Consider the following 12,082-nt stretch of genomic DNA (forward strand, 5'->3'; position numbering starts at 1 on the left):
CTGTTAGTCAAAGTCCTTAAGTGTGGAAAGCCAGTCTGAGGTGACATTCATCTTTCACCACCAGGTTGGTTGAGGAGGAGGTTGGGATATATATATATATATATATATATATATATATATCCATTATGATTTAATTATAACAAATAATACTGTTAAAATCAGTTCATTAAGCATGCAAAGTACAAAGTTACCTTAAACCGAGATTGTTTTCATCATCATAGTTCCAGATCCCTGCCAAGGAAATGTGCTCTGCCTGTCTGACACCTGTCTATCCCATGGAAAAAATGGTGGCCAATAAAAATATTCTGCATTACAACTGCTTCTGCTGTAAACACTGTAAGAAGAAGCTCAGGTGAGCTGTCACTGTTCATCCTATGTAATGTAGATCCAATGAAAAGCTCTACTTTTGTGTGATTATTCCACTCTCTGAAATCATTCATAACAGCTGATTGGTCAAAAAAAACAATATATGATGAATGTGTCATTGTGTCATTTTCATTGCAGCCTTCACAACTACTCATCTCTTTATGGAGAGGTCTACTGCATTTCTCACTACCAGCAGCTTTTTAAAAGAAAGGGAAATTATGATGAGGGATTCGGGCACATCCAACATAAAGACCGCTGGCTTCAAAAAAACAAAGGATCAGATGAAACAGATTCCACATCTACTGCCAAAATAACTAAAACACGCTCAAACCCCACTGACAAATCCAAAGAGGTTTCTGCTGAGGTCTTCGTCACAAAGTCATCTCCAAGAGAGCCGGAGCATAAAAGTGTTGCTGATGTTAAAGGTAAACTAAAAATGAGCTGGCCACCAGAGAAGAAGAGTACAGGTGCCAATCAAGTAGAGAAAACACATGCATCAGCTTTGAAAAATAAGATATCTGACATCAGCAAAGCAGCTACATTTGCTATGAGCTTTTCTGAGCCTCAGAAAGGTGACAGGCTCAACCACAAAGAAGAGACGAGAGACAAAGGAGGGAAGGAGAAGGCAAGAGCCACAGTGGAGAAGTTGCCCTCAGAGAAGGAAAACACAGCGCGTGAACCAGCCAAACTGGTCTCCTCAGAAAATTCAATTTCAGTCACACACCAAAAAATTGTTCAGGCAAGTTCGGCACCACCCTCAAAAACAAACAACAGTTCAACAATCAAAACACCGCATTCTCACCCAAATAAAGTACGTAAACATGTGCGGTTTGCTCCAAATATTGATGTGGCTCAGTATGATCAGTCCCCTCTGACTCAACCTGAACAGAGCCAAGAGGATAAACCTAACAGTAATATTGATCATCTGATACCTGAATCTATTAAAGAACATGAAGAAACTAAGGTGTACCTTGAAATCCCAGAAAATGAACACCACATAGAAACAAATGATGTGTCAAATCAAGAGCTGGATAAAGTGGGGAGCAGTGAAAACATTCCACAGACTCCAAATGGAGTTGTGGAGAACACTGATGAGTTTCTAGATACTGAAGCTCAGGACATCATGACACAACCTGACCCAACTGAGAAACCACACGTTGTTCCAAATAACTCAGCCAGTACATGTGAATCAGACAATCATAGCTCTCCACAAACTCCTGATGGACATGTGACCAAAGAGGACATCTGTCCTGAGAGGAAGGACAACATGTCTGAAAAGACCGATTCAACCAATGACCAAGAAAACGCTGATAATCAGAAGAAGCCTGTGGTGAAAACAAATTCTCTGAAAGGTCCGGCAAAAGGCAAACTAGGATCCTGGTCCAAAGGAAAGAGTCCTTTGTCAAAGCTCTTCACATCGACAGCTAATAAAGCTGAACCAAAAGATGCCAAGAAAACAGATGGTAAAACTAGTGGAGGACTGTTAGGAAGACTGCTCCACTCATCCTCAGAGAAGGTGGAGGAGGTCACAAAATCAGCTGTCCAGGATGGAGGAAATGCTGATGACCAGAGAGAAGAGATGGAAAGAGAGATTCGAATGGAAGAAGATGTGTCTGGAGTCCCACTTGTAGAACAAAATGCTGGGAGCCATATTGATGTCACAGCACAGTGTTCTGAGCCCAGCACAGTGGATCCTGACCTCAGGTCTACAGAGGCCAACCTGCCCCACACCACTGTGAGCAAAACAGGCGACAATGTCACAGCTCCGGTGCAACCTGACAAAAACCCATCCGATTCGCAGAGCAGTGAGGGCACAGCCCCGACTGTCAGTGAGCCCAACCAGCTACTCTCTGCTGACCAGTCAGTCAACACAGTGCATGAGGAGTCAGTCAGTAACCTAACACCTGAGAAAAGCAGTGAAGAAATAGTAACTGGTCCATTTAATGATGATATATTTGGAGACTCTTTCAGCCCACACGCCACACTTAACCCGCTGGCCATTCAGATCAACAGTGATGAGCTGAACAAACAGTCTGAGGCAGCAGATGAAGAAGGGGATGACCTGAACAAAGGGGCTTTGGATCTCAGCCACAAAGAGCCACAAGATCCCTTTAGTGGTTTTGGTCTGCCTGATGCACCCAGTGACACAGTCTCATCTCCTCTGGGAAACACAGCTTTGTCTGCTGAAGACTCATCTGAAAGTTTGATTGTCTCTCAACCAATATCAGCTGAAAATGAAGTGATGTCAGACCAGCTCATTGTCCCAGACTCAGTACCTTTAAACCAAGATGAAACCTCAGATCCTTTTGGTGCAGCTACGCTGGACTCTAGCTTTGACATATTCAGCCCAAATGATGACCCTCTAACCGCACCTCCTGCTGTTGATGTATCCAATAAAGTCGGAGCAAATCAACCACCTGCCTTTACTGATGACATCTTTGGAATGAGTGATGTCTCAAACGGTGCAGATGTGTTCACAGCTCCTCTAAACGGCGCTGTCTCCTCTAGTGCACTGACTGATTTGCTTGGGTCTGACGTGTCCCTCACCGCTGCTCCTTCAGCTCAGGTAGACCTTTTTGCCGATGATATCTTTGCATCAGAGGCACAGCTGCTGCCAGAGTCAGAGGTCAGCGGTGCCGGTGTGTTTGCAGACGGTCTATTAGTGTCTGAAAATAATCTCCTCAACACTGAGCAGAAGACAGAGAACAGTAGCTGGATGGATGATTTGCTTGGGTAATAGCACAGTTATGGTTTAATGATATACTTGTAAAAGCACTTCATCACATGTGCAGAGATAATGATTAGTTAACACAAGAGGACTATTGTTTTTGATCTACATTGCATTTTATTCAGAAGTCTGCTAAACACAATCATTACCGTGAATATGATATCAGATCAGTTTGTAAATATGAATTTCTGGATTACTACTGCAAAATGATCTACTTTATGATTTTGGTAAGCAAAGGGAGAAATGCTGTTTTTGTATAACAAAGATATTCTGCAATAATAAACAGATCATGAAGGACTGAATATTTGACTGAAATAATTTGAATCAGAAATTTATGTATACGTTAAAAAAACTTGTAAATACTCTGAATGAATTGATGATTACTTTTGTAATAAATCACACTTTAAAGACTGCGGCAGCTCTGATCAGTGTTCCTCTTTATTTTGCAGGAAAACATTTGATCTTCTGGGAAATACACGTATACAGTTTAATTTAGACTCACACCTAGATACATATTGTATTGATTCACATATTGTATGAAGAATATTTTCCATCAATTCATCCATTCATCCATCCATATTCTGAACCCTCTTTGTCCTGTACTACAAGGTCACAGGGGTCTGGCACAGCCCCTGCTAACCTGTGTAGGATAAAGAAGGTTAACAGAATGGATGGGTGGATGCATCACCCAGGAGTGACCTGTCCTATTCACCCACAAGCTATTACCTCCTCCCTAAGATGAGGAAGGAGCTCAGCGGTCGCTAGAACATCACCTTCTACAAGGAAGGGGTCCACATCCACAACTACTGGTTTAAATGTGAAAATGGAAGAATCTTGAACAGTGAATGATGCAAATGCTTCATGTAAATCTCTAAACGTCTAAAGCTTGGTCGAGTTTCTTTGGGAAACATTTCTGAAAGACAGAGGACACAAAGAGATGAAAGTGGATGAGTTACTCATAACAAATATAAATGATATTGTAAAGCTTTGTGCTGATATTAACCACAGCTACCTGTTGTTTTCAGCCTCTTCGACTGTCTCTGGCAGCTCTTTGTTTTTTGTCTCAGGAAGCAGGAGGCCAAGAACTCCACTGACCAACGTGAGGCTGCTGTACACAGAGATGGGTATGACCCGGCTGAACATGGACAGTATGTTGAGCGGTGGGGCCACTAATCCACCAAGCCTTCCTGATATGGTTCCTAAAGCGGTGGCTGTTTGTCTGAAAAGAGAAATCAGATGTCACTGTTCCGAACTGTTCTGGCATTTTTTTCACAACATCTAGACAGTATTTTAAACAAGCTCCTTTACCTGACTGGTGTTGGAGTCAACTCCTGCATTAAGACACACGTTACAGAAACAGCCCATAACAGGAAAAAACGTGCTGCCACGACCAAGCATGTAACAACAATGGAGAGTCCTGAAAAACACAAAGATTAAATTTGACTACATATTAAATTGTCATGTTGCTGTAAACAAACTTAATGGTTTACCCTCGGGCACAGCGAGGATCAGAATGGCAGAGAGTCCTCCGGTCAGAAGGGTTGCAATGAATAAAGGTTTTCTCCCAAAAATCTCCAGCAGCCACATGGAGAGTAAACTAGCTGGTATTTCAGAAATCCCAAATAGGAGCTGCGTCAGAAAGATGTTCAGGCCCAGGTTTCCTATGTTTAAGTACAGGCTGTACACAGTAAGGTTGGATGAAAACCTTAAAAACAAGAGGACGAAGTGGTGAAGCATTGCAGATGCAGCTCAACAAATGTGTTCGTATTAAAAGACTATGTGCATCTATAAAATAACTTACCATGCCAAAACTACAATCAGGAAATATCTGGTCAGTATTGCTGATCGGAATATGATTTTTAAACCTCCTTTGTTCACAGTGTTACTTACTGACACCTGTGGCAAATAAAAAATATATAGATATAATATATATATATATATATATATATATATATATATATATATATATATATATATATATATATATATATATATATATATATATATATATATATATATATATATATATATATATTGAACATTTGATAACCACACAATGCTGCATGACTTGTAACACAAGGAGATACTTATTATTACCATAGTTCTTAGAAATAAAAGAAATAATAATCCCATAAATAAATGTTTATTATTTAATGAAAACTGCATCCCAACTCATTTTCTAAATTATACATTTTTTTAAAATTCAAAATAAAGGCACAATGGAGACAAAGTGGGAGATCGCACCAGGGATTTCTCTTATTATCAGTCATAATGATACGTGTCACAGATAATGTGCTGAGAAGCTTCTCATGCGTACCTTTTCCAGCAGATCGTCTGGAACAGGCCGTTTGTTAATGGTAGCTGCTTTGATGATCAGCTTTTTGGCCTCCTCTGTCCTCCCTCTGCTTAACAGCCATCTGGCTGATTCTGGAATAAACCTGTTTAGAAATAACACTTCAAGTACCCTGTGTTTTAAACAATAAAGACAATAAGAATGCAAAAGAGAGTAACACATACCATATGTAAACAACAACCACTGCAAGTGGAGCTGCTGTTATGAGCTGAGCCAGTCTCCAGTTTCTGACAAAGTAGATCATGACAGCGAGGGCGCACTGTCCTAACGCACTGAAGAGCTGAGTCATACACGCTCCCCACGACCGCTTGGACACCCCGATCCATTCAGTGGCTGCAATCAGAAAAATGTTTTATATCTCTACATTGAAACATTATCAATAAGAGTTTAAACGCTGATTAACTGTGGCCATGTTTTGCTTCCATGCTCAGTGTGACCTGAAGCATACATACACAGTATAATGCAGTTGACCCTGAACCCTCCAGCTCCAAATCCCACCAAGAACTGTGATGCTATATATAAGTAGACACCAGGAGACAGTGCCGTGGTCACAATGGATACAAACATGATGACTGATGGTATCTGAGTTGCTCTTTTGCGGCCAAACCTGCAATAGAAGCAGATGAAATTTGACTTTATAGATTATTGTTATATAAACACAACACTACATAATGAACTGAGGGGGAGCAAAGAGGCGCTGAGGGCAATCATACGTTTATGAGGTCAACATGATGTCATGCATCAAGGCCAAGGTGTCATAATACATTTAATATACTTAAATATTAAAGCTAGGTGCTCGAGGGAACATTTGCTGAGATAAGATAAGATAAAACTTTATTAATCCCAGAGGAAATTATTCTGGGTAAGGTGATATACAGACTATAAATCACACTGCAATGTATGTTGTATTGATGTATATATACACACACACACACTCAAGCAGACATATCTGTCATTGTGACTTAACATGGAGTTTTTTACAGTATGAAATACACCTACGATTCAGCAAACGGTCCAAACACCAGTGAACCAATGAGGACTCCAGCCATGAACACTGTTTGTATCACTTGCACTATGTAAGTCTGACCACAAACTAGATCAAACTGTAAAAAAACACAAATAAAACTGCATGTTTAAAGTGTTCACAACATGTATTGATCATATGTGCAGTGGTCTATACTCATCCCTCACATCAGTGACTATGGTGGCCTCATACAGGCTGTTGGTGTACACCCATCCATCCCGGCATCCTGTGGTCTCGTTGAGTCCGTGCTCCCTGATGTCGCTGATGTTCCAGTCCACAGGTACAAACATCCGACACCTGCTGAAGCTCCCATCCTCCTCCCGGGGCAGAGTCAGGTTCAGCTGCTCACCAGTGCTCAGGTCAGGATCGGCTCTGAGGATCCAGTCTGTGTTACAGTGTCGCTCCGGATCAGACTGGATAAAAATAAAGCTTGCTAAAATAAAGGGCTGAGTGAAATTGGGAAAGCAGAGAGCAATCAGAGTGAGCTGCTGGAATAATCCAAACTCTCCAATGGTCCTAAGTACCTCTCCAAAGTCTACCATGTTGATGTCAGCTATCAGCTTAGTGTCGGTTGAAAATAATGCGGTTCATGTTTGAAGCATAAGCATTAATGTTTAACCCAGTGTTTCCCAACCTTTATGGAGCAGCGGCACACATTTTACATGTAAAAAATCGGCACATCCCCTACTGCTGATTTTAGGAATATGGTGCTGATCACATGACATATTGTTACATTCTAAAATGAACTCCTAAACATCAACCAGGCATCTTAAATTTGTGCCAACACTTTTATATAAGACTGTCTCTTCTCTATCTTATCTCTCTCTATATATATATATATATATATATATATATATATATATATCTTTTTTTTAACCAAAGTCCAATCATTTCATATGTAGCTATTCATTTTACAAATACAACACTTTTATTCTTACAACATGACACCGTGACTGTGCGCTTTATCACAGATATGGTTTTATAATAGACAGCACTTTAACTGAAGGTGTGGTTATGACATTAAAACAATGGGTAATTGTGTGTGAAATGGTGGGACCTACAGTATATGCAGAAATCAAATGCAGTATTCACACCGATATAGAATGAGCTGTTTATATCTGCAGGGAGCAGGCCCTCTTCCACAGAGCCAGCCAGTCTCTATGAACAGACAAAGCAGACTGTGGTTCTATAGGAAACATTGTGGCTTAATGGGCAGCACAGACAGAAAGACCATGGCCATAAGTACTCACTTATAATACTCTGTTTATGAGTCACACATTGTACAATCTGGTCAAGGACATTATAATAAATAAAACTTTTATGAACCCTATAATGATCACAGCCCAAGCAGTACAGCAGATTACAGGCAGTGTTTGAAAGAGTCAGTCCATGTGATATTTACGCAGCAGGTATGCTGGAAGTTAGACTGAACCCAGCAGCATCTGGAGTAGCACTACATTTTATATTCTAAAAACATAACTATGCTAATATGCTAATAATCTATGCTTGTCAGACACGACTGAGTGTAACTACGCTTAAAAAAGTAAAGGGAACACAAAAATAACTAGATTTTAATGAATGAACTATTCCAGTTGAAAATCTTCATTCATTACATACTGAAATATGTTGAGAACAAAATAACATAAAATTGATCAGTGTAAATCAAAACTAGAGGTGACCGGGCCTTCTCAGTCAGGGCTCCCACTCTGTGGAATGCTCTGCCTCTAGCTGTGCGGTCGGCAAATGGCCTCACCACTTTTAAATCTCTACTTAAGACTTACTTGTTCACCATGGCCTTTGCCTGAGTATTGGCAGCTCTTGGGGATTTTATGTTTCTGTCATGACCTGGTGTTTATTTATGGTTTTGTTTTCCTTGTTTTGGGTTTTTAGTTTAATCTGTGTTTATATTTTTCCTGTAGTTCTAGTGTTTTGTTTCCCTGGGTTTTTGTTTAGTTCTTGTGTCTTGTCTTGTGCTTCCTGTTTTACTTTGATAGTCATGCCCTGCTTTGTCTTGTGTTTTACTTCCTGTGTTTTCCCGCCTTGTTGATTACCTGCCCTGCCCTCATGTGTGTCACCTGTGTCTCGTTGTCTTCTCGTCACCCATGGGGACTGTGTGTTAGTCTCGTCTTCGCCTCTGCCTTGCCACAGCCACGTAACACCCAGGTTTTTACCTTGCCATGTTGTTTTGACCTTGTTTTGCCTTGTGACCTTGTTTTTCTAGGTTTTGCTTTGCCATGACATTTTTCCACTATTAGTGTGATTTTTAGTTTTGGACTGTTTGCTTTTTGCCCTCCTGGCTTAAAATAAAGACTTTTGATTTCTGAACCGCTCAGTGTTTGCACCTGTGTCCACTCACCCTGCACAATCCCTGACAGTTTCATGATTGTATGTTTGTTTTATTGTATTTTACTGCAGTTTCTCTTTTATGTATTTTATTAGTTTGAGTTTATTTTATGTGTTTTAATGTTTAAGCACTTTGGTGGGCAACGCCCTTATAAATGTGCTATATAAATAAAACTGACATTGACATTGACATTGACATAAGAGGCTGGGAACAAAACCTCAGAATGAAGTAAAAAACCCAAATGTACAAAATGAAACCAAGGAAAAACACTAACCAATCCAAAGTAAATCCAAAGAGAGGAACAGGAGGACAAACTGACAGGGAGGACCACAACACACAGGTACAAAGAACAATGATCCGACGAGGACAAAGGAGAGCACAGGACTTAAGAAGAGGAGGGAAAACGAGACACAGGTGGAAACAATCACAGGCGGGAAACAGGAGGAAGTAAACTGACAGAGGAGACACAAGGTGGACAGGATTTCAAAATAAAACAGGAAGGACAAGACTACACAATGAACACATGACAGAGGTAAGGAAGAGACACATACAAAAGAGGTCAGGAAGGATAATAATACAATCAGGAAATAAGAATAACAGGCAGGCAAGAAAAACCACAAACAGAGAACAGAAGTGACATCCACAACAGTCCCAGGTTAAAAGCTGTGATGAAGCACTAATATTGTCCCAAACACAGCAGAACTTCATAGAATTTAATGGCATTTATTTGTCAAGGACAGCAGACTGTCTCTTATCACTATTATAACCATTGATATGAAAAATATGTTGATGCTGTACATAAAGGCCTCAAATGAAAAATATGATGGTATGTGAAGCAGCTTTGAAGGAGTCAGATTCTCTTAAATTAAGTCCTTTTTGTCAGCACAACAATGTCATTATCATCTTTTTCTAACCTGATAGCAAACAGTTGTTTATTTACACAGCCAGCTGTTTTGGAACATCATTCATTTGGAGCTGTGTCTCTGTCCACCTGGTGAACGTAAGCCCAATATTCACTCTCCTTTGGCTCTATGTTTTTTTTTTGGTTTCTACATCTGCCTCTCTAGCTGCCAAATGTTCCATATGTTCACCTGGCAGTTGCCAATGCTGTCTGTCAGCTCCTGCTGTTTGCTGCTGAGTAGGTAAAGGAGGGAGTTTAGAGCCAAGTCTCTGAAAGCAGCCGCCGCCTCCTGTGGTTCAACATAACACGGTGAAATCAGCAAGAGTAAATCAAAACTGTAAAGTCGTACACTGTTATTTTAAAAAATGTCTTCAATAGCTGCTTGATGTGAGCGACCATTAGGTAAAAAATAAACTTAGCCTGTCAAACTCTGAAAATTGTTTCATGATGTTCAATCAGATAACTGATCCGCACATAAATAGTAGTGTTTTAATGGTACACCCCTTTTACCAAGGAGAAAGTGCTTCATTTTATAATTCAAAGGTAACTGACACTAAGTGAGAGAGAACAGTACCATACTGTATGGTGGATGGGACAGGTCTAGTAATCCAGATGTGTACATCATAACTGCGAGCCTAAAACATACATGCAGACTGCATAAGAGTGGAATAAACAGATGATATACATTTACAGCCAGGTACTGTGACAGAATTGTTACATCACTATACATTTATTCATTCATTCATTCATATTTATACAAGATTTACAGAAATCACAAATCACGAGGGATGGTGTAGTCGGCCATGTTGGGAAGATCAGAAAGCACACAGCAGCTCAGATCACTGCGGTCGACGTCCATGTCGCAGGCCTGAGACCACTCATTCGTCTCACTGTCATAGTATTCAACATTAGAGGTGATGGTGAAGAGGCTCCTGATGCCCCCGACAACATAGAGCCGGTCCTCAACTACTTCGATGCCAAAGTCGCGGCGGGGGGTCATCATGGAGGACACGTTGCGCCAGGTGTTGGTGTGAGGGTTGTAGACCTCAGCGGTCTGCAGACATCCTGTTCCATCAGAGCCACCAACCTTTGGAGTCAAAGATGAGAAGCATCACTTATCAATTCAATTGTCACATAAAAACTAGCCACTTTAAAGCGCTGATGAAAGCTGGTCACACATTTCTTTCACACACTTACTGCATAAACATGGTTGTTGTATGCAATGACTCCTACTCCACTGCGCCGGCTGCTCATGGGAGAGATCAGGGTCCACTGGTTGGTCTCTGGGTTGTAGCACTCTGCTGTTTGCAGGAACTCATTCCCGTCAGATCCACCACATATGTAGATCTGAATACAAAAGGGGGGTGGGGGCAATAAGAAATGGTCATTTTTGTTGGATCAAACTGGCAGCAGTGTTTTGTAAACAAATCTTTCTGTTCTCTGGTATGTTCCATTGTGTTCCACCCACCTTGCCGTTGAGTGCTGTGCAGCTGGCGCTCCTCCTCTGCTCATGCATGGGTGCAATTTGAAGCCACTGGTTGGTTTCTGGCTGGTAGAACTCAGCACTGCTGAGATGTGTGTGCCCATCATAGCCTCCCATGGCGTAGATGCACCCGTTCAGCACAGTCACACTCACATTAGCGCGGTGATAGTACATCGGTGCCACCTCTTGCCATGTCCTTGTGCTCAGGTCAAACCTGCACACACTATTTGTAGCCATCAACACCTGGTCAAAGCCACCAACACAGTAGACATATCCACCAAGGTACGCTGCACCATGGTAGGCGCGAGGAACCTCAGAAAGGTTTGTTATGTTCATCCAGTGATTTGCACGGACGTCAAATGCCTCGATTACATTAGTTAGACCCCTGCTGCTGCTCCAGCCTCCAATGGCCAATAGGATGGCAGAAGGCAGACGAGGCCGACCGATGCATTCGATGACCTCAGAGACCATGGCCTGGCACCTCAAGTTGTCCGTCACCAGCTTATTGGACAGCACATGACTCTGTATGTACTCTGTAGGCATCATGCTCAGCCTGACCTACAACAATACAGAAAATAAAGAGGATATAACTTAACAGTCTGTGTCATAATAAATAAAAATACATAAAAAATCACGGTTCCTAATAAAGAACATCACAATAAATGCAACAAGTAAAACAATGGTCAGTTATTTGAAATGCTATTAGCAACCGGAACAAAGGAGGTCTTCATTCTCTTTGTTCTACATCGTGGCAGTCAGTCAGATGGACTGAGCCCTCTTTGAAGTCTTATCTTTAATATATTTTTTTCATTCCTCTCATTACTCTCCTCCCTTCATCATAGTATCATTATCAGCTTATTGATTGTCTGAGTTGCATTAACCT

The 12,082-nt window shown here is 41.1% G+C and overlaps 1 protein-coding gene across 2 annotated transcripts; it reads right to left on the reverse strand.

Annotated features, from left to right (window-relative positions):
• Nucleotides 1-3,514: 3,514 nt before the first annotated feature.
• LOC114450086 (solute carrier family 22 member 13-like) lies at nt 3,515-7,027 on the reverse strand. 2 transcript variants are annotated; one of them, XM_028427995.1, is made up of 10 exons: nt 6,639-7,027; nt 6,447-6,550; nt 5,900-6,054; nt 5,612-5,780; nt 5,412-5,532; nt 4,896-4,990; nt 4,585-4,772; nt 4,403-4,511; nt 4,107-4,313; nt 3,515-4,007 (listed from the first exon to the last, which is right to left on the reverse strand). In XM_028427995.1, the coding sequence occupies exons 1-10, from the start codon at nt 7,011-7,013 to the stop codon at nt 3,974-3,976; spliced, it is 1,557 nt and encodes a 518-aa protein (XP_028283796.1). In that variant the 5' UTR covers nt 7,014-7,027; the 3' UTR covers nt 3,515-3,973. The 2 variants fall into 2 exon arrangements, with proteins under 2 accessions (XP_028283796.1, XP_028283795.1); XM_028427994.1 differs by having other exon boundaries at nt 4,585-4,799.
• Nucleotides 7,028-12,082: the final 5,055 nt, after the last annotated feature.

The sequence above is a fragment of the Parambassis ranga genome, chromosome 17 (genome assembly GCF_900634625.1).
Source record: "Parambassis ranga chromosome 17, fParRan2.1, whole genome shotgun sequence".
NCBI classification, from domain to species: Eukaryota; Metazoa; Chordata; class Actinopteri; family Ambassidae; genus Parambassis; species Parambassis ranga.